Here is a 26,105-nt window from a genome sequence, read left to right as displayed (position 1 = left end):
ATCTGAATCTCGTGGTCAATTTTTTGTGTTACGATTTTTTTTCTCAGTGTACTTTGTGGATAAGGCTAACTACACACTCGTCTTTAATATACTTAAGGTCTTTTAATAGGCGCTTTCCATCTCTAAATTTGAATAGAACAAAGTGTGTGTGACATTTGAAAGACCTATTGACCTATTGACGCCGTTATGTGTGGAATATAACATCGTTTAAATATCCGCCACGCTTCTCTTGGTAGAGCGCATCCGAAACGTCCAATTTTCCATGACTTTGGCGCATAAATCATGCTGAATTTGACCGATGGCATGGGTTATGGTGGCTCTGAGAACCGCTGTGGTTTGTGGATTTCCGACAGCCATCTTTGTTTAATCAGGTTGGAGCCTGGCTCCCTTACCCTTTCGACTGGTGTTCGTCAGAAGGACAAACGGGTCATAACTGATCATGGGATGGCGGCATGAATGTCCTCAGACATCAGTACCGCCCTTTACAGTGGACCCCTGCCTGGCTGGGGTGAATGGATGAGGAAATTGTTCATCTGTTAACGGGGGACATGAGTGCTTCATTCGACAGAGTGTCGGGGCCTTCTATATCGGGAGGGGTCGTCTACAGCATAGTCTATAGCTTCCCTAAGGGATTATCGTGAGTTTCCACATAATCGAGAACTCGCTGATTCCTCGACTGAATGGATTGCTGAATAGAAGGCAGCTGCAAATCTCTGCGGATGGCTTCGTTCTGCACGAACCACGGAACATTCACAATCATTCTTATTAACTTATTTTTTAGTCTCTCTGGAATGGAGATATTAGCCGCTTGTCCCCAGACACCTGAAGCATACATGATGACAGGCTTGAACATCATGTTATAGATCGTAATTTTATTCTTAAGGCTCAATTTGGATCGTTTGTTGATTAGAGGGTAAATACTTTTGATCCGACCCTCGATCTTTGCCTTCACGGTTATGATGTCCGGGTTCCAGGTGAGCCTACGGTCTATTAGAAGACCGAATTACTTTACCCGCGCTTGCCAGTCGATTTCCCTTCCAGAGATCCTCACTTTTCTGGCTGGAGAAGATATCGTTCTTCCCATGGTCATCGCCTGAGTCCATGGTGATTTGGCAAAACAGACTGAATGAATGACAACAAATTTGACAGATGTAGCTTCAACAAGATGACCGTTATCAATTGTCATAGTTTGGAAGTCCCTGTTGGAAGACCCTATATAAGGGATAATGTTAACTGTGAAAGGTGTCGATGGTTGTTGAGGGTATTGTTCACTACTGTGAACTTATCCCGCCCCTAAGAAAGCATAAGCTTATAACAGGGGCGCCACGAACAAAACTACTAAAAACATGAACTTTGTCACGGCGTTGACACGCCTGAAGAACCCATTGTATGGCGAAACACGTTGCGATTTTGTAAAACTGTAGTGAAATTCTAACAATATAGTGTTTTTTGAATATGTTATGGATTTTCGTCAATTATCGGCCGATTCCATCAAATATCTTTGTCACAAAATCAATCAATAAATGAAAAATGAGAAATGAAACTTTCTGTTTTTACCACTTTCATTTGTAACTATCGTTAAATAAAAATGGTAGTAATGGCTACATCAATCAATTTAATAATCCTTAAAGTTTCCCATTCAATCATTGATATTTTTCTGTTAGCTTCAGATATTTCTTATCTGAATTAGCCTTAAAAATAACAATAGGCAATATTAGGTTGTTTTAAAAGGTTTTACATTTTTATGTCATGTGTTTTTTTGCAGCTCCATATATAATAATAATTAATTCCACCATGTCGTGGTGATACAAAGAATTTCGTACTCTATACCAGTGGTTCCCAAACTATGGGAAGCAGTTTGGGTGGGTCGCGGAAACAGATTAAAATACTTAATACTTTTGAATTGTTTTTTTCATTTTATATAAAGGCTAGGGGAGAGTATCCAGTTCTTTCTAACATAGCCTTAAAAAAGCTGATGGGGTTTTCAACCACATATTTGTGTGAAAGGGCATTCTCCGCTTTGGTATATTTGAAAAATAAATATAAAAATAGGCTTTGTGTGGAAAGTGACCTTCGTTTAAAGCTTTCAACTTTTAACCCAGATATAGAATCTCTTGTAAATCGTAAGCACTAGCTCCACAAGTCACATCAATCACATAAGTCACATTCTTTGTAAGTGTTCAGTTTTAAGATTCTAAATTGAAATTTTTTTTTCGTCCTGTATTTTATCTTCAATTATATCATCTTCACCATTTTCTTTTAGAGGTGTATTCCTCAATATTGAATTTTCACGATAATAATAATAAAAATATTATTAGTAATAATTATTATTTAATATGTGGGTCGCGAAAAAAATGAAGGTGGGTCCCCAGGCAAAAAATTTTGGGAAACGCTGCTCTATACATTGATGCTGTTAATTTTTTTTCCAAATTTAATTTTTTTTTTTTTACAGCTTATTATTATATGATGTTAAGCGATTTTTGGCCAAATTACTCCTTGCAAGTCTTTCACCTCTGACTGACATTTTTGTAACTTGTAACAGCACTATAGATATTTCTAAATATTTTAAACTGCGAGTTTTTTTGAAACCTCAATCAGATAGTTACTAGTGCCAAAAAATCCGGGGTACTAAAGAAGTCACAAATTCAGTTATGTATCTACAAAGGTAAGAATTTCAAAATTGATACATTTTTAAATTTATTATTCAAGTGAAAAAACACTTTTTTAGGTAGTTTTAATTTTTGGCATAGCGGAAGCATGTAGGAGTGATGAACTATACCTATATACCGAATGGAAAAAGATCAAATTGGAGATATGAGAAAAATTATTCTTTGCTCATTCTGGCACGAAAATAAAATATTGTGTTCATTTATTGTAGTGGAACATTTAAACTTCTACAGAAAATATTAAGATTGTAGACCATCAAGTTGGGTTATCTATTATATGAAAATACACTGATGATAAGGCATACAAACAATGGCTTAGTATCTATAAATTTGGAAAAATACCTGAAGAAATTGCGAAATTTTTAAAATCGCCAAAGTCAAAAAAGGCATGGGGGTTGGAGATTATCAACAATATATGTTCAAATACATAAATTGTATGATAAAATATCATGTTATCAAAGTAATCACCTTATTTTACCATACAATTTGTGTATGTGGACATATGTTTTTAACCAATTTTATTTTTGACATTAAAAATATGGGGATCCTCTTCGTTATATTTCTGCTAACTTCATTTTCTTGAGTAGTAACATGTTCTTTGCACCATTTTTTAAAAGTACATTAATAATTGTAGAGTTTCCGACGAAGAAACGATAAAAGCCTTGAGACCTCGAACAGAAAAAAGAGTGCATTTCATTTGTTCGGACTTCCATTGTCTAATATGATAAACATTGATTTCAAATTTCTCGTAGAATCTGTGAAAAATGAAAAAGATCAGCTAAAAATAACAATTATATTAAGCAAAAAAACTGAAATTACAATAAAATAAAATAAAAGCATCAACCAAGAAATAAAAAAAAGAACTCTCAATACTAGATGAAATTTAAAAAATTATCATCAAGAAATGAAAATTAAAAGATTCCAAACCAAGTTACTTCAAGACGTTTCGATTGTTAGTATCCACAATCGTCTTCGGGTGATAACTATGGAATTATTCTTCCGAGATCTGACTTCCTTATTTTATTCCTACATATATTAACATATATTTTAATGACTTCTCATGTGCCCTAAGCAAGTGCAGTGACAGCCAAGAATGACAGCCTTCTGCATTTGTCCGGCTAAAATTTTGGCCTGCTAAAATTTTGTCCTTACTGCGCCAAGCCGGCATGCTCTTGAGATTCGCTAATAGAGAGGGAATTATTCCACCAAGGACTCTAATAGTCAAAGAAAACTATTATTTTCATTATTATTACTTGTTCTTGTAACTAACTTTTCGTCCTATAAGGACATTTTGAAAGTAATACAAAAAACGTTACAAACGTTACAAATACAAATGGCAAACAAAATAGTACTGCAATAAAGTGCTTACTGCAGTTTCATCCTATAAAGGTATTTTCAAACTTATACAATAAACGTTACAAACATTAGTTACAAATACAAGTCTTAAAAACATGAGAGAAGTTTTAATTCTCATTTTTTCATGATGATCTCCTACCATGTTACGGCTATATTCATTAATCAATTTATTATTGACAATATTTCCGAAAAATTCATTTTCGCTTTTAAGTAGAATAGATACTACAACCCGCATATTTTTCGCAGTTTAAGTCCAGAAATTAAATCCCTTGGCGCTAATGCATGATCACACTGTATGGAGTTTCACATTTATTCAAGTACACCTTGTTTTTACTGATAAGTCAACAGAAACTCATATATAATTAATATTGATGCTTCTCATTTACCCGTATGAAAACTACACTATATTCTGGCACCCACACTCGGGACATGGGTACGGTAACCCCGCTAATTTCTGTTTACTAAATTCGAAAAGTGAAAACGACTCCAAGAATTTCTTCTCTAGGAATTTCGTAAGCCACAGTCTGGCAACGCTGTCCCAGTTGATAATGTGGTATTCAACATGGCCGTGTAGTTAGTGTTGTGTGTGCTAGTTCTTACAGACTGAATGGATTAATTCGTGAAATATGCCCAGAAAACGAAACGGTGAGATCCCACTGCCCGAAGGATGGGATTTCGGTCGGGACTACGATGGAAAAGTGTATTTTATAGACCATATTACGAAAAAAACGACGTGGATTGACCCGAGAGACAGGTAGGACTAAGCGCATTCCTCACTATCTCTTTGCTATTAAAAAGTTGAATGACATCTTTCGAACTGAATTTCCAAAGGAATTTGATTGAACGGTCCTTATTTCCATTTAGGGTTAGATTTTGTCCTCCTCCCGTGTATGGTTTTATTAAAAAATTTGATGACACGAATGTTTACTGGTACTATTTAATTGTCAATTAACATTCCATTCTTATCTAGGTATTGCTCCTCGCATGTTAAAGGCCTATTTATGACCGTATTACGGAAACTGGCATTAATAAGTTATTTCTCAACAGTGAACAATTTGCCCTTAACCTAGAGTGACCTGATTGACTTCTTATCAGCATCAAACATTCCTCAGTACCACTGAAAACATAGAAATATCTTACCCAAGAAATTTTAGATTCAAAAACACGAGCGGTAGTGCTGCCACCGTTATGAAAATATGCGCAAATTGAAAGATAAATATTAGATTGTTGAATTGTTGTGTCTAAAAATATTTACAATCTTTCCGTGAATACGTTTTACGTCACCCAATGAAATGCAAATTGAGAATCTTGTGAAATTTTCAGACTCGGTACGTTTTATGTCCTAAATGGAATGAATACATTGATTCCACATTCCATTGGTTTAGGCGGAACCTACCTCCTCTCTATCCGATATTTATTCATCACACCCTTATCAGGAATTTTATTTGTTACATGTCTACGGTGGAATCTGCGGAATGTGGCATTCCACAGTAACTGACGATTCAGCAATATGTTTAATATTAAATATTAACATGTTTATTAATTTATGCGGTTATTTTGGCCTCAACATTCTATCAAATGCATCATTTGAGACGGTAATATACAGGGTAACCTCCGATTGAGTTCCAAAATGGGTTTTGTTATTTGTTTATTTACGCTCGTATTTACGTTTGTCGATTGGTAGCAGGTGGCTTGTGAGTTCTGCACATAAAATCACTGCTATGTTGGACATAGGTTCGATCCCTGCTTATTTCCTAAGATTTTAAAATGGTTGGAGTTTGGGATTCGATAGGTGAATTATAACATCCTTATGAGTACACCAAGTTTAATCAATTGAAATGTGTGCAAATAAATAATTTTCGAAATTTTGCTAAGCATATGACCGATTATATTATAATTTGATGAAATCCCGAGACCGTATACAAGTTCACAGTGCCATTTCTCCCATTTACAATTTGAGCCTAGTTGGGCTAACAAATACTTAGTTTGAAAAATATAAACAATTAAATTGAAAATCAGGATGGGTGGGTTTTCGACGAATATCTTGCAAACTCTTACAGATATTCCAAATTTGAAAAAAGACTCTCAAAAAGGGAAAGTATTTCTCAAAAAAGGTTATACTTTCGATAGTTGTAACACTATTATTTATAATTTCAGTTGAGCGTTAAACACACGGGTACAAAAGGTGATTCTGACGCTTCAACAAAAAAATATTTATAATCACTTTTGAATTTTTCTATTTTTGTATTTTATTAATGAGTTTTATTAATGAGTAGTAATGAGTTTTTTGCAGTTGTTAACTGGGTCTAGTATACCTCCATCTGAGGATACTTGACCCAACCCGTGAGGTATTTGACGCCAGAAATTTCGTTTCGGACCTGTATTGTAATACATAGCTGAATTTATTATTACATTGGCTACAGAAAACGATGAAAAACTAAAGGTGTGTATTTGAAAAAATGAAGTTGATAACTAGTTTTCTCTTTCAGCTAAGGCATCTTAAGCTACTTGTTTAGAGTCTACCCAAATTCAAGATGCGATAATGTCAGTTATAGGATATTGTCATATTTGGGTGAACTAACCAATAATATTGCCCGTTTTTTGAAGAAAGAATGCGTTAACGTAGCTTACAGAACGATTAATAGTCTAAGTAAATTTATTAAAAACAATAAAGACAAAACTTCGGTGTCGGATAGATCAGGAGTATATAAGCTGACGTGTGGCTCTTGCCCAAAACTGTAACAGGAAGAACATTTTCCCAAAGAATTAAAGAGCATAGTAGTAGTTTTGTAAGTAGAAAGACCAATTCCACTTTTGCAAACCACCTTTTAGCAGAAGGATATAAGTTCAATCATGAATACTATGTGTTACATTTAGAAGAGAAGAGTTTGAAACTCAATCTTCTGGAATGTGTAGAAATAAATAGATTCAGGAATTCGGGTAATTTACTGAATGATCAATTGTAATTGAATAACTCCCCGTTACTGAATATTTTTTCAAATGTGGAAATTGACATAAGCTCAGGTTATTTAATTCATAACAAGCTCAGGTGAAAATCAGGTACTTGAAATAGAGGTACTTCAAATTATGAAATAAGGTATATTAAGCAATGCATATGTAGAATTAGTTAGTAAAGACACGCCCGAAGAAGCCATTGTATGGCGACACACGTGTTGCGTTTTTGTAAAATCGTTTAGTGAAAGTCTCACAATGAAGTGTTTTTTGAATATGTTAGTTACGGATTTTCATCAGGTATCGGCCAATTCCATCATATATTAGAGTTTTTTGAGCAATGACCTTGATGCATTTCTGAACAGTTGTAACATCTTTCTCATCAAATAATTGTCTTGTCAGCACAATATTCAAATTCTGCATCTTGAAACTTGTAGCTCGAGAAAAGCTTGTTGCTTCTGGCATACCAAGGGACAATTACGAATGCTATTTCAAGAAACCTCTCAACCAGTACCAAGCAGTGTATTTATTTTTCATTTTTGAGTCCCATAACGGCAAATCTAGGTTCAACAAAGATTGCGACAACAGCCATAGAAAAAGCAAGTCTACTAGCTGAACAATTTGCGTCCCACTCCACAGTCGATTTTCTGGGAAAGGCACTATTCCCACACTAGAATCCATAATGCCGAAATTACTTTTCGACAGCGTCTAGTCAGGCGAATTTTGAAACAGCTCAATATCAACAAGGCGTCTGGTCCAGATTAAGTGCCCGCCATAGTACTTGAAAAGTGCGCAAATGAACTCGCACCAGTATTTTGCAGACTTTTCAAACTGTCTCACAAGAAAGGGTTTTTTTCTTTTTGTTGGAAGATTGATTGCTCGCATTCAGCCTATTTCCAAAAAGGGCAAGAAACATCTTTCAAATGACTATAGACCGTCTTGAGCGATTGTTAATGTGGTTTTCGGAAACAAAGATCAACAGGCGACCTTCTATCGTGTCACCCATATTTGTAAAAATGCAATCGAGAAACATGGAGGGTCAAGAGCTGTTGCGCTTGATATTTGTAAAGGCCTTTGACCGTGTGTGGCATGAGAGTTTGCTAGCCAAACTTTGATGTTATGGCTTGTCGGTTCATTTTTGTGTATGGCGATCCAGCTTCCTGAATGAACGTTCCCTGCAAGTGGCCGTCGATGGATATCTCTCGAATACTTTTACCATCAAGGCTGGTGTTTCCTAGGAATCTATATTGTCTCTAACCCTCTTATTAAAAAAAACAATCCAATATATTGTTCTGCTGACGGACAGCACAGTTGTCTCGTCATTCCATTTGGATTCCAGGACATCAGCTGCGGATGCACATCTTCACCGGCAGCAGTAGGTTCATAATACAGGGTGTAACTAAATAAGTATAAAACTTTTAAGAAGGTGATTCCTCATCGAAAAAAAGATAGGATCTTTCATATAAAGAAATTTCATTAGAGCATCCCTTGTTAAGATACAGCCCCTTAAAGGGGGTTCATAAAATTTGTATAACAATTTTTTTCACAAGCACTAAAAAAGTTACAATATTGAAATTAACCTGACGTTTTGTACTACCAAAAAGACACTTAGCCAGAAATTTATTTGGTTTACCCATTGTTGTAAGGAGTGGAAAACGCAACCCCTAAAATGTATTTCCAATGAAACTTTTTGTCTTATTATTTGTTTACCATTTGAATATTTATTTCCGATAGCCTGTTTCATTCTAAACAAAAAATGTCTCTTGGGTTTTTTGTCCAAAATAAACCACTTCGCAGCAAAAAATTATTTTAGGAACAACTACAGAGATACATCGTCATAAATGCGAAAATACGAAACTAATCTATCTAGTATGTTGCTATTAGCGATAGTGACAATTAAATTGGTATGACGATGTCAGTTTGTGAATTTTCGAAATTGAATTAATACTAACTGTGTGTTGTTGTTCTGTTCTTAATTTGTTTCTTTAATAATTCACTTGTTATTAAAATGGCATACACAAATGAGGAAATAGCTGATATGCATTACGTTTACGGTCTGTCGCAGGGGAATGGGTTAGAAGCTTCTAGAAGATATGCTGAAATGTATCCTCAACGGCAGCATCCCTCACATAGAATATTTGCTCGACTTCATCAACGATTACGAGAATATGATTCATTCTACAAAAGAACGCAGGATTCGCCATCGAGAAGTACGAACACCACAGCTTGAGGAAGCAGTACTTAATTTGATTGAAGAACAACCTACTACTAGTACTAGAAAGATTGCTTTCCAGCTAAATGTTGATCATATGACGGTATTTCGAATTTTAAAGGAACAACTCTTATACCCTTACCATCTGCAACGAGTACAGGCACTGTTACCGCGAGACTTTCCGAAACATCTTGAATTTTGCAATTGAATGCTGGAAATGATTAGAAGAAATTGTGACTTTCTGAAGACGATAGAATTCACAGACGAAGGTAGTTTTTCTGCGAATTGATTTATTTTGGGCAAAAAACCCAAGAGACATTTTTTGTTTAGAATGAAACGGGCTATCGGAAATAAATGGTAAACAAATAATAAGACAAAAAGTCACATTGAAAATAAATTTTAGGGGTTGCGTTTTCCACCCCATACAACCATGGGGTAAACCAAATAAATTACTGGCTAAGTGTCTTTTTGGTAGTACAAAACGTCAGGTTAATTTCAATATTGTAACTTTTTCAGTGCTTGTGAAAAAAATTTTAAGTACCCCCTTTAAGGGACTGTATCTTAACAAGGGATGCTCCAATGAAGTTTCTTTATATGAAAAATCCTTTTTTTCGATGAGGAATCACCTCCTTAAATGTTTTACACTTATTCAGTTACACCCTTTATAATGATGTCAGGACAGACAATCCTCTTTCTGCTTCGATTAGTTTGTTGGTGGTGAAAATGAACACCAATCTTGGCAGAATCATGTCGCTGAAATTGCAAAGGTTTCTTCTCAAAAGCTTGAAACGCTGTTCTGAACTAGAAAACTTTCAGATCAGGCCTTCTTTGGAGTATTGTTCTCATGTATGGTGCTCCACCCCTAAGCATACCCTGAAGCTGCTGGATTTCATCCAGAAAACAGTCATCCACCTGATTGGAGACGCAAACATCACTTGTAACCTTGACAGTCTGGAACATCGAAGAAAGGCTGGAGATTTATCTCTCTTCTATGGATACTTTCACGGGCAGTGTTTAAGTGACTTGGCACATTTGATTCCACCAGAAACTGTACATATCAGAATTACGCGACGGACTGTGGCTGATCATCGTTTTGAGGTTCAACTCAGTACACCCCGAACTTCACTGTTCAAGAACTCTTTCATTTGGAGAACTGCACTCAAGTGGAATAGATTTCCTGAGAACGTTTTTCCAAATGGATTTAATCTCCAACGATTCAAATCCAATATGAATCGCCACTTTCGCACAGGCTCTGCTCTTAGAGTGTCTTAAGGATTTTCCAGTACTGCTTGTGTTTTGTCCTTGAAAAAAAAGGTAAGTATCCTCAGTTTTCACTACTGGATAGTTGAATGGACAAATAATCCACTGACTAAAAAAATGTCGCAATTTTCCTCTTGAGTAATTGAGTATGTTTTCAATAATTATCTACAATTGGAGAGTTTCTTTTGAAAGCTTTAGAAAATATTCTCACGGGAAAATATTGATTTTCCATTTTTTCATGAACAATCAAAGACCATTGATTTTTTTTTCAAATATTTTGATTTTGTTTTCTATTTGAAGAAGTTACATGAATATGGGAAAGAAAGGTTTTCCACTTGTATAGAAAAAATGTGGGAATCTTTCAAAAAAAGGAAGGAAGCAATCAATTTCAAAAAATTAACTATACAAAGCTATACAAAGCTCTATAAACAGCTATTTTAATAAACATTGAATTACACGAAAGGAAAATACTTCCGAAACAAATATTTATATATGATAATAAATAATTTGTCTCCTTCTTATTTCATGAATATGGTCAACTACAATTATGAAATACATGAACACTATACTCGCAATAACTGCAATCTACATATTGTCAGAACAAATTTTAAAAGTAGTATGAATTCAGTATTTTTTAAAGGCTTCATTAAATTTAATGACCTACCAACTGACGTAAAAGACTGTTTATCAATAAATGTCTTCAAAAGACATTTGTTAAAATATATAAAAGAAACATAACTTACATTTGGATAAAGTTGTAAATCTATGTTTTATATGTTAGTTTTGATTGTGAAATATTTGAATTGTTTCGGTATAAATCTTCTAATGTTACCTATATAACTAGTATTAATAAGTAGAAATAATGAATATTATTTGTAAAATAATAGCACAGAGCGATAGAACTATTTATTGTTACTTGTAATAGTTTTAAAATTACTGAATAGCATATATTAGTTACTTTTTCTGTTCTATCTTTTCCTATTTTTTTTATTGTATATTAGGGAAATCTATTTCTGAAATAAAGAAAAAAATATTATTATGAACACTAGATTTGAATCAGATGTTATTCACAGGATTGCTACATAATATACACTGTCATCCTCACTGGTGGACATCCGATGTTTCGTCGTAAGACAATTGTCTTATCGCCTCTTCAGCACCAAATATGTATAACGTTATACGAAGAAACACTCAATTTATTCATAAAATTACGACTTTATGTTGTCACGATGACAGAACGTAATGACATTCATTCGCATATTTGATAAGTCCCAGCCAAATGAATCTTGTTTAAATTGAGAGGGGTATATGTTTAGAAGAGATTATTTTTTGGTTAACTAGTTTAGTGATCCAATAATGTTTCTGAAAAAACAGGGGTTTGTTGGGTAATAGGATCAATTTTTTCTTAAAAAAACAATTGTATTCTTGCCGACGTTTCGAATTTCATTAAATTCTTCTTCAGGGCTCGAAAAGTAGTTTTTTCGTGTTGATGATATTACTATTTTAAAAATCATCAGACACATTAGATACGTATTTGAAAAATAAAAAACAAATTGCAAACAGCAAATTTTCGAGACAACACCAACACAAAACGACATGAAACAAACGAATACGAAATAAGAAAAGTTTTGGTTTTCTACTTATCCATCTTTATACAAAAAAATGTGGAGCTTTTCTTTTAGTTTGTGTCTGAAAGTTAATTCTTTGCATGATCTTTCCCAAATATTTATCTCTCTTAAAAATATACACCTTTCAATTCTACATGAATATTTTTTTTTCAATTATTAATTCTTATTGTTTACAAAATTGTTATAAAAATTAATAAACTGCTTGAAAACGCATTTTTTAATCATTATTTTTACTGCTTTTTCGTATTGCGGAAAAATATCATTTTTCACTTGTTTATTCAATAAACAATTTGTGATAAACAGATAATATTTTGTCGTAAGTTTTTTGAATGCTCAAGACATGAATAAAAATAACCTTATAAGTAATATTATCTGCAATAGGGTTTGAGACATTCGCAGAAAACGAACACTTTTTCAAATTTGCCTCAAATAGTAAATTACTTGTGGTAAAATTACCAATCGAATAATAACTCAAATCATGATTTTTTGTGAAGGCAAACGTTAGATTAGTAGTTCGAGGGATTTCATCTTGAATTTTTATGTACAAAATCGTTTACTGAATTTTTTTTTAGAAAATTGCGGGATGCATGCATTTTGGGCATGTGAGCTTGGTATAAAAGAGATATATGATTATTTCCAGAAAAATAAAATGAAGATATGAACTCAAAAAATAATCTAAATGTCAAGCTTTCAGTATGTGATATCTATCAACATTATTAAGTCCAGAAAATGATAATTATCTGTTAGAAATATTGATGATCGTAAAAATTGTTTTCTTCATATAGTATATTCAAACACATGAGGTGTATAAAATGTACAGTGAGTTTCAAAATGTTACCTAAAAATGAAAAAAAAATTGTGAGGCGATTTGCCAGAAAATTTTATTTTTTAGAAAAAGTTCTACATTATCTGAAACCAAATTCCAAAAAAAAACTTTCACCATACACTGGATTAAAAAATTTGCAATTGATGCAGGAATAAATTAACCAATAAATTACCTTCAAATTTCGAGTTGAGTACAGAAACATGTTGGTTCAATGAATTTTCAACATTTGTGTAAAAACTTTGGGTAATCGACGATATTTTTCGTATAGTAGGAAAATTTGTGATAGTGGATTACGGTTAATGTAACAAAAGATTTTCATGGAAATACTCAATGTGTTATTTCCCTATCGACCTAACAATATTTCATCATCGCGTTCACGGTTTATAGAAAAAAATCTCTGAAAGTCTGAAGTAGATGAAGGTGTGAATGAAGGTCCACAGTATGTCTTTGATTTTTCTTTAGTGTTCTGAATGACCCCCTGACACAACTGTTTTGAATATTCATATGTGCAAATCAAATTTTTACCTCAGATTCGTGATCAGCGGACAAAAATACTAGGATAAAAGAGAAGAGAATGCGATGTTGCCAACTGATATCATAAAATCATATATTTTATTATCTGAACCCCGCATAAATAAATTAGCTTTCACTTTTACCGTATGTGTATTTTACGAATTTCATTCCACTTATATGGAATTTCAAGTCAAAACTCATCTGTGATATACCATTCGAGATATCAAAAATGAACAGTATTATTATTTTTATGGCTTTACTTCGTTCGTTCATTTTCTATTTCTGCAGGAATTTATGATGAGATAATTTAAATGAAGATCCTCTCAATCACTCTTCAATTATGATAAGGAATTTAATAAAGAAAATGTTTCAGGAATCGCTGGAGATTAAATCCACATACACGCATTTCTCCAAATGAAAGAGTTCTTAAACAGTGAAGTTGATGTAAAAATTATTTCTATTACTATTTAAATACTGTCAATTATGTGACCGTTTCTTGTTGGATAATGGCAAAACGAACCGTATTTGTGATGTGGTATTTTTGAAAATTCCGCCATTTGATAACAAAATGAGAATAATTAGGAAACTTTAATAGCTTAATGTCATACTGATTTGTGAGATGCTTCTTGAAGTAGTTTAGAACGCTTGACTTGAATGCCAGTGGCCTGATTTCAACTTACATGTACGGTAGTTTTTTTTTTACCACTCATTATTCAAACTATTCTAAATTGAATGAAATAACAAAGATGGAAATATTTTTGTATGCTTTTTTTAAGTTACTTCTTGTTGTTTAATTATATGTCTCTCGTTCTGGATATCTTTCACTAATGAATCTTATTTTAAAATATTTTTTAAATGATTTACGACTTCATTCTCTCGTGTAGTTGCCATATTTCTCACTCGTTGAATATTAAGTATACTTTTTCAGAATTACAACTTTTGGAAACCTATATACTATTTTTATGTGCTAACAAATAAGGTTATTTCCCACACCGTAATATCAACCCATTTTTGGATGAGATGGCTATTGCAATGACCTGAGGAAGAGAAAGTCAGAGTTCAGTTACCACAAAAAATCGGATAGTTCTTCAATAGTTCGGATTTATTGAATACTTAACTAACACCGTGGCTTTTTTTATATGACTTAATAGTTCATGGTTCCTTGCCGCTCAGGGAGGTGTCTTTCATCCTCATATCCATCCATTTGGAAGTGTGGAAGAATTAATAGATATTTGATATGATTTATTCAGTTGAAGGTAGATTGAGGGAGTCATTAACATAACCTACTCAAAATACGAGGCTAATGATAGTAACCTATGCTGTTGACACCGAAGAAAGAAGAGTCAGTTGTCTAATTTTCTAGAATTTATTAGTTAGCCCCAAAACTTTTCGATACAGTTCCAGAAATGATCCGAATGTGCACCAATTACTGGCAATTGGTTATAAAACACGGGGAAGGGGAAACTGCCCAAGAAAAACTAATATTGTTTTTGAGTTTTTTTTAATGACATATGTTAAATGCATCTTGGGGTTTTGATGATGTGAAGTGATATTTCGCATTCAGAAATTTTCGGAGTGTTCTGAGAATACATATTTTATTTTCATAGCGACTCTTTCTTAAAGCTTTATGCTTATGAGTTGACTGGGGGAGTGGGGCCTCCTATATCTCTCATGGCCTCCTATACAGTGCCCAGTCGTCATCTTGAAAGTTTCATATGTCAATTTCATTTCAAAAGAAAGTATTCATGCATTAATTTCATTATCCCACATTTCAATTTTTTGACTTGACTTGTCAAAAGATGACATTAAAGAAATGCACTGTATACGCCAGAGATGGAAAAGAAAAACTATCCTTGGAGGGTACAATTCGCGTTCAAAAATCTTTAAATTTTTTTTCTGATCATCGGATATTATCTACACGTTCAGACTGCATGGCGTCGAATTGTGCGATTCGCGTTCTTTTGTCAGACGGTGACTATATCGTTTTATTTATACGTGGCCAGCTGCTATTTCTGGCACATTATATGCATAAATGTGTTTCTCTGTATCGCAACTTAAAAATAAAAAATCGATGTACATTCCGGAGAGTGTACAACATTTCAGTTTCAGTAATCGAACATCTGTTCGGAAAATTACTACAGGTCGATGGTGTCATGGACTCGAAAAAGATTGTTCAAGTGACTCGTTTTCCGAAGAGCAAATTTATTTTTTTATAAATTGGTCGGTGTTATCATGAATCGCAACAGGTCAAGGTTATCTAGAGGACGAAATTGATTTCATGTCCTGGATGTGATCAAGTTACTGCTTGTCAAATATAGGAAGATAGTTGACAATTCTCACAACCTATGCGTTCCTTGGAACATATTGAAATTGAACAAAACTCTTCATACATTTTTGATGAGCTGTATAAGAAAATAAACTATTTGTACAGTTTGTCAAAATTGAGAAGATTTTTTTAAATTTCAATATGAACCAGGTAACCTTTTGGTTATGAGAATACACAAGTCTATTCGTAGATTTTACAAGCTATGTCTTTGTGTAATTTGAAATTTAGGGTAAAAACCCAGAGCTCATAAAATAATTTTTCCACGCACCAAAACTATATTTTTCGCGTTCATATAATCTCCTAATGCCGCCAATTCGGTTGGTCAAAAATGTGTTGAGAAAATGTCACAGTTTTGTTTCAGGCATAGGACATGCCTGACAGTCTCATCTTCCTGTTCACACATCCTGCATAAAGGTGTGTTCACTAGCCCCACAGTATGGAGGTATATCCTTAATTGACAGTGGCCAATCAGAAATCCTACTCTTAAGCGTAGATTTTTCCTGGTCATCGCCAGATATTTCTTAGGCGACAGCTTCCCAGGGTTGCCCAGTGTGATCCTGGCAAGATTGCATCCTTTGATTCCATCCTGTCTTTAGGGATTGAGCATGGGTGTAATATTTGGCTAGTTCCAATTGAAGAAGTCACCAATTGTCGAAGTCACCAGGCCGTAGGTGCCACTGGGTCCTTAAATTCTTAGACCGGCCGTTTCCTTGGCTAAAGAGTCGGCAATGCGATTACCTTTACTCCTGTCGTGCCCTTTAACCCACCTCAGGATAATGTTATTATCTACCGAGGCTTAGGCTAAATCATGGTGGCACTCTAGTACTAGCCCTGAGGTAACACGTTGTCTGTTCAATACTAATAGGGCTTGTCTGCTGTCAGTACGATTGTTATGTTTTTGCCAGAAATTCCTTTTCTGGTTATTTCTTTTGTGGCGATTGAGATACCAACCATTTCTGTTTGGACCACGCTGGTATTTTTTCCCATTCCCCACTACATATCCTGAGCCTTCTTTGGTTTTTGAGCTGTCTGTATACAATATGCGTGTTACATTTGTAGCATCTGACTTTGTGTTCTGCTTTTATTTGTATTTTGTAGGATTTATTTTTAAGAGTTGAAATACATCATTGTTAATAAACCCTACAAAATACATTGATGTATTTTAACTTTTAGTATTTCAGATGCTTGGGTATATATTTATAATGCTTTATTTATTTATTATCTGTAATGGTTTATATATTGTTTTATTTATGTGTATTTGTATATGTACATTTTTTAATCCCATAATGATTGTTCATTTTATATAATAATAATAATAGCGTTTATTGTGCATAAAAAATACATTTATACATCAATTATACAGTGAGTGTAAGAAAATAATTATAAAAATACTTACTCACTATTATAACAATGATAGAGAAGAGAAAAAAAATAGATCATATAGTTGCTAATTACTCTTAATATTCTTAACATTATTTTGGTCAATTTAACAATTTCATTACACTACCATACATAGAATTTTAAATTAGCACTGAACAGTAAGCATCTGTGATTTTATTTATTTCTTAAATTGACGAATATTATGATTTAAACGGGGTAAAATTTCATTCAGATAAGAAGGGGCTATATAAGAAAAACAACCTTGAAATTTGGTAGTATGGTACCAAGTTAGGTATGTTGAATGAGTTAATTCTCAAATTGACCATATGTATGTCAGAATGCCTGCTTAATAAACTATATAAATAACTAGGTGTTTTAGTTTGAAGCAACTTAAACAAAAAAATTTTTATCAAATATTGGACCCTGTACCTCAGATTCAGCTCATTCATTTTTAACAAAAATGGTGTGACATGTTCACCATTTGGTATACAGCATACGAATCGCATGCAAGCATTTTGTATATTGCGGCAAAAAATTATAATGCACCGAATAACAGTATCATAATTTAATTATTTTTTTATAAACTTCAACACTGTTGACTTCATAAAATGTCACTAGCTTTGTCAATAAGAATTTCTTGGACAATAAAGCATGATTGATTGACTGTATAATTTGGTGGTGCACATCTTGTTGAAGGCATATCATAAAAACTAGGATTAAGGTCATTTGAGATGGAAATAAAAAAATTCTGTAGAAAATTCTTCGAGAAATTCAAGTAGACATTCATTATGTCGCGAACAGTGTAATATGCGAGTATTTGATGCATGAGTCTATGAAAAATAACTCATTATTAGAGAAAAGGTTTATAGTGGAAGTTTTCACATTGTAATCAAAATCATAGAATTTTTGTCTTCTCTTAACTTTTTAAAATCAATAATCAAATTTAATAAGGATTCTTGTATGCTGGATATTGATTACTGCAGATGTCCTGAATAAAGTCGAGTTTTCAAATCAAAGAAAATATAGGTATGAAAATAGAACGCATTTAAATTACACATTTTTATTCAATAACAAACTATTTCGACTCTATTCACTTGAAATATTTTTTATTACTGAGGTGTATTACTTTCAAACACAAATTACCTTTTAAAAAACAGGTAATTCATGAAGTTATCTTGATGCTCAAAAACTAATAAAGTTTGCATCACCTTTGATGCAATTTTGAAAAAGTCTTAATCAGCTGAGATTTTGCATACTACGGACTAAACTAAAAAAAATGTTAATTACCTGTTTTGAGTTTTTTCTTTTAAGAAAAAATTTGACAGATGACTACATTTTATTTTTTTTTTCATCTCGATCGAAGTAGGAATTGATGCTAAGTCAATTTTCGAAAAAAAAAACAATTATATTTAAAAAAATTCCATATGATGCGGACTTTCCTGGTTACACTGTATTAATTGGGGGGCTCGTTCGAAGGTTTATTCAACTGAAGGGTTATAAAAGGGCTTGTCTTGAATTTGTATAGTTCCCTTGAGAAAGTATACAAGATGTCTCTTTGAAAAATTTCCGCTCTTAATATCTTCCTTCTAGTAAATAATATGAGAAATTGTAAAAACAGGTCAATTTCATAGTTAAGGGGGACACTTTCAAAGACTTTTTGCAGCCCTGGATGTTCAACCCCCTAGGAGGGTAGATGTTACCCTTAGAATCCTTAATGAGAAGGGGTGTCAAGTGGCACATCATTTTGATTGGCGTTCAATTCTGCTTCAAATGATACCCTTATGTTTTATTTTTTGACGAGCAGTTCCCGAAAAATAGCGATCTCAACTTACACGTGTTATAATAATTTGCCTGTTCTGAGATGCATTATTGAATTGACTCCTTTAAATGAATTACGCGTGGATTTTTTTTATTTGTTGGTTATTGTCTTATATTATAAACTATTCGAAATGTCGTCCATTTTGCTCCAAACAGTAATAAAGTCTGTTTCGAACTCCCCTCTTACATTACGGAAAACTTCACTAGGAATTGACTGGCATGCTTCTCTAATTCGTCTTTTCAGTTCTTTAATATCAAAAAGTTGTGTTTTATAAATAACGGATTTAGGATGCCCCCAAAGAAAGACATCTCAGGGTGTTAAATCCGGTGATCTCGGAGGCCATTCAACTGATCCCCTTTTGCAAATCTGTGGGTTTTGGTCACTCCAATAGCGATAATTTTGTCTATTAACATTGCCACTCAGAAAAAATGAACGCTCATCGCTGAAACAGATGTTTCATAGAAAATCACGGAGGGTATTGACTCGATGAGACATGATTTCCCAAAACTCTCTTTTTCTATCATAATCATCCTTGTGGAGCTCTTGAAGAATCTGCATTTTGTAATGATGAAATATATGCATTTTCGATGCGTTTCTTACAGTCTCGCGTGACACTCCCGTCTGTTCAGATACTGATCGGTAAGGATTGCTCTGCAGCAAATGTTCTTAAAACTTCAAAATTGGGTTATAATCAAGCACATACTTTTTACAGATGATAATTAAAAAATCAGCATTTACTAAACACTTTACTACCATCTATGTTGTACTATTAGACTACTTTTTGATGTAAATTATTTGGAGCTAATGGCTAATGTTACCCCAAATAAAGGGTTGGAACGGCACCACCCTATATTCTTACCAGTTTTGTTCAAACCATGCATCCCAGTATAGGCGTACTAATAATTAATTTTGTTAGTTTAGAACGATATTTTTCAGAAAATGCTCATAAAAAAATAATAAAGTCAGGGTACCATTGGGAGCAGAATTGAACGCCAATCAAAACGATGTGCCACTTGATCCCCTTCCCATTTAAAATTCTAAGGGTAACATGTACCCCTCTTAGGGGCTTGAACCGCGAGGGCTACGAATAGTCCTTGAAAGTGTCGCCCTTGACAATAAAATCGTCCTGTTTTTCGATTCCTTATATTGTTTACTGGAAGGAAGATATTAACGGTGGGAAGTTTTCAAATTGACACCCTGTATTATTAATTAATAAGTCTTCTGAACGACCAGCTTGGCATATTTTTTTAATGCAAATTATTGAAATGCCTCATAAAATCTTTAGAGTTTTCAAAATGACTTGGGAACTGAGTTTGTTTTCAGATATTCAGTTTTGTTGAAAATTTATCTTTGTCTTGGTCGAACGTAAATTTTTAATTTTTCATAGTAAATTTTTTCTTCAACGGTTTCAGTGAATAGTTCAACTAGGAATCAGTTCTTCACAAACTTTTTAAAATTAACGGGAAACTATGAATTACTTTTACTTATTCAATTTAGTTAAAAATTTAACTTTTTCTTGACCCTACGCATATTTCTCAATATGCATTGATGCTAGGAAGCTGATTCTAGAACAATTTCTAAGTATCACGTTATAGAAAAAGGAATTAAAATCTACCAAATACGGCAAAAAATTCTATAAAAACACATCAAAATGATAACCAAAAAACTAAAAATTCATCACATTTTGACGTCATGAATTGGACCACCTACTATAAATTCACCTTCAATTTCCAGAATTGGATCTTTTTTTTTCGCATCAAAAGTATGAGGGATAGTATCGAGAATTATTTATTGAATATATTTCAAACTGAAATTACGAACAATTTCAAAAATGTTAATCGTTTATTAGATATCCAAAACATACATTAACAATCAGCGTGTGGGTCATATATGACCCTCATTATTGTTTGAAAACTGATAGGACCCTCAGTTGAAAGCAGATTGTAAAGAAACACTTTGTTAACATTTACAATGTTTATTAACTGCAAGTAATTTCTTCCTTTTGAAAATAATTTTATATGTTCAATCCGTTTTACTAGATAATGCTAGTGGAATTTGAATTCGAGCGTTGAAAACTTGAGAAAAAATAAATAAAGATTAAACAAATGTACGACCTTCGGTTTGTTAGGTTATGACAATTGTCATGATACGTGCAAATACAATAGAGGGTGTGCCGTTTGTGATTGTGCGAGTATGAGAAATTAATAGAGTCAAACAAAGCCAGCAATATCGATCAGAGTGGTATTTACAATACGGCGAATGAGAAGATCGAATCTTGAACAAGGCAGCATCAATAGAGATGCATAAATGTCATTTTTTTTTGACAGTTGTACAAAGATATATTTTATAAGTACTGTTTTTTGTATCATTCTGCTTTTTTCTCTAACACATAACCGCTCTTGGTGGAATCAAATGTGCCAAGTCACTTGAACACTCCCCGTGAAAGTATCTATAGAAGAGATACACATCTCCAACCTTTCTTCGATGTTCCAGGCTATCAAGGTGATTTTCGCGTCTCCATTCAGGCGGATGACTCTTTTCTGGATGGAATCCAACAAATTCAGGGTATGTTTGGGGGCAGAGCTCCATACATGAGAACAATACTTCAAAAAAGATCTGATCTGAGCTTTATAAAGCATCAAAAGTTACTGAGGTGTGTACAGTTTCTGGTTCGGAACAGTGTTTCAAGCTTTTGAGAAACAGCCTTTGCAATTCCAGCGACATGATTGTGACAAGCAAGACAGTTTGGTGTCTATTTTAACCTCCAACAAATATATCGAAGCAGAAAGCGGAATTGTCTGACCTGACATTATTATATCCGGTTCGGAAACATTTATCTTCTTGGAGAAAACCGATGCCTGGGTACTTTCACCCCAATTCGAAATCACTTCTGGATCCTCATTAAGATACAACCTCCTGCTGCTAGTGACGATGTGTCTCCGTATCCGATGTCCTGGAATCCAAATGGAATGACAAGACAAGTGTCATCAGCAAAGCTATAAGTATAGCTTTGCTGATGTATATTGGTTTCTTGGTTAGCAGTCATACGGATGCCTTTAGATGTGAAGTTTGCTGGGGGGAATATTTCACCTTAAACATCCGACAATTTCAATATCCACCAATCAACTGGAAAATCTAGTATGTCATAGAGGATATTCTACAGATGCAATTCGAGAGCTGCACGTTCTGTTCTGGATGGCTATAGGTTACTTGAAAGGATGACTGGTGTAGCTAGTATCTTGTGAGGGCTTCTCCCTGAAATACGTCATAGGAGACTCACTACACAAGCCACACATTTGTGTTGCATATGTTCTCGAAGTCGATAATTATTGCCAAGAATATTTGGGCGTTGGTAGCAGAGCAAATACTGTTTAGCATACTCTGTTCCCACTTTTGTCGGCTAACCTGAAAGATTACTCACTAAATAAAAGTGGTCGAGATTGAACCGTCACGTGTATTAATATATGTTGATTTCTGCAAACCTGCCTTTTGTTAGCATTCCTTTTTGTACAGTAAATCTGAGATCAGCTGTCAGTGTGGGATATATGAAGTCTGACAGATGACAAGTAGTTTTTTGTTTTTTTTTCTTTTATCATTTTATTTCGTAACAGCGTTTTGCAGCGTAGGGTCTAGTAGACCAAGTTTGGAACTACCTACTCCGAAAATAATGATTATGAAAAATTATTAGCACACTGAGTCTGACAGTTCAAAACAGTTGATATATGTTGCACCGGGCTTCCTCACGCTCGTATCACTATTGGTAAAATTTGACAAATGACATTTTTCAACCAGTGAATTAGATTTGTAGGGACAGTAAACACCCTCTCAAAAGGAAGGTATTTTTGGAGGTTTGGAGATACATATCCATGGTTGCCAGATTCCACAAACATTCTTTAGCTTTAAATGTGGATAAGAGATTCTCTAAATCTTTCCAAGTTTCTTAAGCAATGATTTCTTTTTGAAGCAGTTATTTATAGAAGATACTTGTGAATGATGTGAAACTACTGGTTAATATTTTCCATTTTCGTGTCATATTAGAACGTTTTTTAAAAAATATTTAAAAAATGTGACGAGACAGTTTTTGTGTTTTTGAAGTCTTGGAGAATGACAACATTGAGAAAACATTCAGAAAGAGGAAAATATCGATTTCTGATATTTTGGTTATGGCAATAGGAAAATATATCTACGTAGTGGTTACCTGCATCTCGCGATGATAAAAAGCTGGTTTAAAAATATCCCAAGACATTGAAGACTCAACATCATTATCTTTTAAAAATAATACACGATAATTACGAGCAGCATGCAAGTTCATTCCTCTTCTATTGCCAGGCTCGCAACCAGTTCTGTGACGAGGCTCGCGTGTAATTGTATCGTTTTTATTCATGAACGGCCCGAGGGGTAGCGCTGATGGTCGATTTGCCTCCCGACTTTTCTTACTTTTTTCCAATGAGGCGCCTCTGATATCTCCGCGCAGGATGTATACCGGCTGTCCTCCAGAACGGAAACATTGTAACTTTCATACTTCAATCTTTACTTCCCTAAAAAAAAATTAAAAAGAAAAAGTTTGAAGGTCAGATTATGTAATTTGTCCAGAAGTGTTACTGCGTTTGAATGAAATTCAAATAGCGATTTAACAAGGTGAAATACCTTTTGACTTCCTGTTTTTTCATTTTCATGGTAGTGAAGTTGAAGTAACATGTTTCGTTCCACAGTTCTGTTTTGCTATTGCCTTTTCCCCCATGAACCATTATCGAGCATAGCGATCCGACATCTGTATCGTGAAATCACATTATCACTATAGCAAAGTGTCAGAGAAAAAGAAGAGTTCGAAGAATTTTACGTGGTTGTCTGCAGTTGTCTGCAAAGGTAGTTTTTTTTGTTTATGTGCCTGTGCTCTGAAATGTCGAAATAATAACATTTTTGGTTTTACCACGCGGCGCTGATAATTTTTTTTTTGAATTGTTCAGTAACTGGATTTATAATTACGAAAATGTTGTTATCGGTATTTCGTTTCAGAATTGACGTTTTCATTTCGTTTTATTATTATTTGAACATAAGGGTTTCCCACTAAGAATAAATAGCTTTTCCACTTAGAATGAATGGCTTTTCCGGCAAAACTGCCGGAAAACTACTGGAAAAGCCATCAACAAAACATAACAAAAAATTGGAATCATGATCAATATATTTTTTATTCATCATCTTATAAACATGTCAAATTTGAAGAAAAATCACTTTGCAACGAATTATTCGAACCGTATATACGAAGGCGTCGTATTGTTGAGATTGTCTGATTGATTCGACCGTTACTTGATGAAGATCCATATTAATTTCATAAACTATACCTTACGATTTGATCTCTACAAACTTTATTTGGGAAATATATCACGACATGTTTCGCTAACACAGTAGCTTCTTCAACAATGATTTGAATACTACAAGTTGCTTCTTTTTGAATTCCTAAGTTTAATAACTTCCATTGCTTCCAAATGATTCAGTTTCAAACCTTTATTTTTTATGTGTAAAATTTCTTCTAAAAGATGATTTCAATATGTTAAACCTGTTTTCTTATTTACATAACTCATATTATGTTCCTGGATTCGATTCCTAAATGTTCTGCCAGTTTGACCAATATATACTTTAGGACACGTACCACACTTTAATTTATATACCCCTGATTTCTCGAATTCGAGAATGGAAATTAATAAACTTAAAAATTCAAACATTCTAATGAATGACTAATTGGATTTGAATAGATCACCATTATTGAACTTGGTTTCTTAAAAGACCGAGAAAGTATTATTATTGATGTAGAACTGAGGTAATATGCTTCAGGTAATCATAATTGAGAATGGGGAATGTTCCTCAATTTGGGTTATTACCGGAAATGCAAGTTTGAACAAAATGAAGTTGAGTTTAATTCATGAGTTTTTTTAATTCACTTCGAAAAGTATTCAAATTGATGTTTCAAATGTTGGGTTTTAATTTTTAAAGGGATTTGGTTCTAATTCACATATTGGCAACAGCGCCTATATCAAGTTGAATAATTTATACGTACCTAGATGTTCTACTTTAAAAAAGGGAAATTATCTTTATAACTCAACAATAAAGGCAAAATATAAATTATAGTTCAATACCACCTCCACAAGCCACATAAACAACAGTTGTTTTGTTATTTATTTATATAGAGGAAGATAGGTTAGGTTCACAAACTGTCATATGTCACAGAATGTTTCGGAACTCGGAACATAAGTAAACAGAACATATTCAGAGGCGTGCTCTGAAATATGTCATCTTTGTTTGTCTCATACAGGTAACAGATTCATTGTCCTTTATTAGCTATAACCGATGTTGCCAAATGGTGAAATAGAAACGAATCCCTTTAAATGTTGAATGCATTATTTCATTCCTCTTTTTTAAGTATTTAAATGTTTTTTAAAGAAAAAGGTTGAAATAATGAGTTTAAAATGCGTTGTTTTAAAGCTCTTTTATGAAAACTACTTGATTTTCGTCAGGAGGAACATTCCCCATTGTAAAGGTTTAGGTAATTTGATGGAGGTAGTCCCAATTGTAGTTACCTGTGGTATATAAATATTAGCTTAAGAATCTACTTGTAGTATTCAAATCACTGTTGAAGAAGCTACTGTGTTAGCGAAACATGTCGTGATATATTTTTCAAATAAAGTTGGTGGACATCAAATTGTGAGGTATAGTTTATAAAATTGTTGAGATTGGTTCGAAGATTAGTATCAAGAGTAAACAAGTGAAAAAGGAAATACATTCAAATTGTGATTTCAATTGAGTTATTGTTGAGGCTCACTATTTCTCATTAAAAAGGGTAGCTACATAGAATCATCAATACATAACGTTTATTAATTTTTCGTAGATATTTTTAGATTTCCATTGAATCATTCAAAGAGTATCTTTTATATAATGTTTATAACTGTTCAAAACTGCTCATACAAATTGAATTTCGTTCCACTTTGAACAGAATGATGGATTTATCAAAAAACATTTGCAAAAGGTTTTTTCTCAAATATTAAAAGTTGAAAATTGTCAGTTGAAAATCTGAATATTATGATCAGAAGGATAATGAAGTTACTGTGTATTCAAGATATTAGACTACTATAATCATTTTCATGCATTACGTTGTGTAGCGTTCTTATGAAT

At 33.5% G+C, this 26,105-nt stretch overlaps 1 protein-coding gene across 1 annotated transcript in view; it reads left to right on the top strand.

The window, feature by feature from the left end:
- Positions 1-4,549: 4,549 nt before the first annotated feature.
- Positions 4,550-26,105, top strand: part of kibra (WW and C2 domain containing protein kibra) — an 83,581-nt gene continuing 62,025 nt past the window's right edge. The window contains exon 1 of the mRNA XM_023158193.2: positions 4,550-4,776. Within this exon, the coding sequence (XP_023013961.2) occupies positions 4,649-4,776 (128 nt within the window). The 5' untranslated portion in view covers positions 4,550-4,648. The remainder of the gene's footprint in view (positions 4,777-26,105) is intronic.

This window comes from Leptinotarsa decemlineata, unplaced genomic scaffold (genome assembly GCF_025532065.1).
Source record: "Leptinotarsa decemlineata unplaced genomic scaffold, Ldec_3_MD MMD2_tig00026314_RagTag_RagTag, whole genome shotgun sequence".
NCBI lineage: Eukaryota > Metazoa > Arthropoda > Insecta > Coleoptera > Chrysomelidae > Leptinotarsa > Leptinotarsa decemlineata.
The sequence above is the reverse complement of the archived record's forward strand: the minus strand, read 5'-3'. Positions and strand labels throughout refer to the sequence as shown.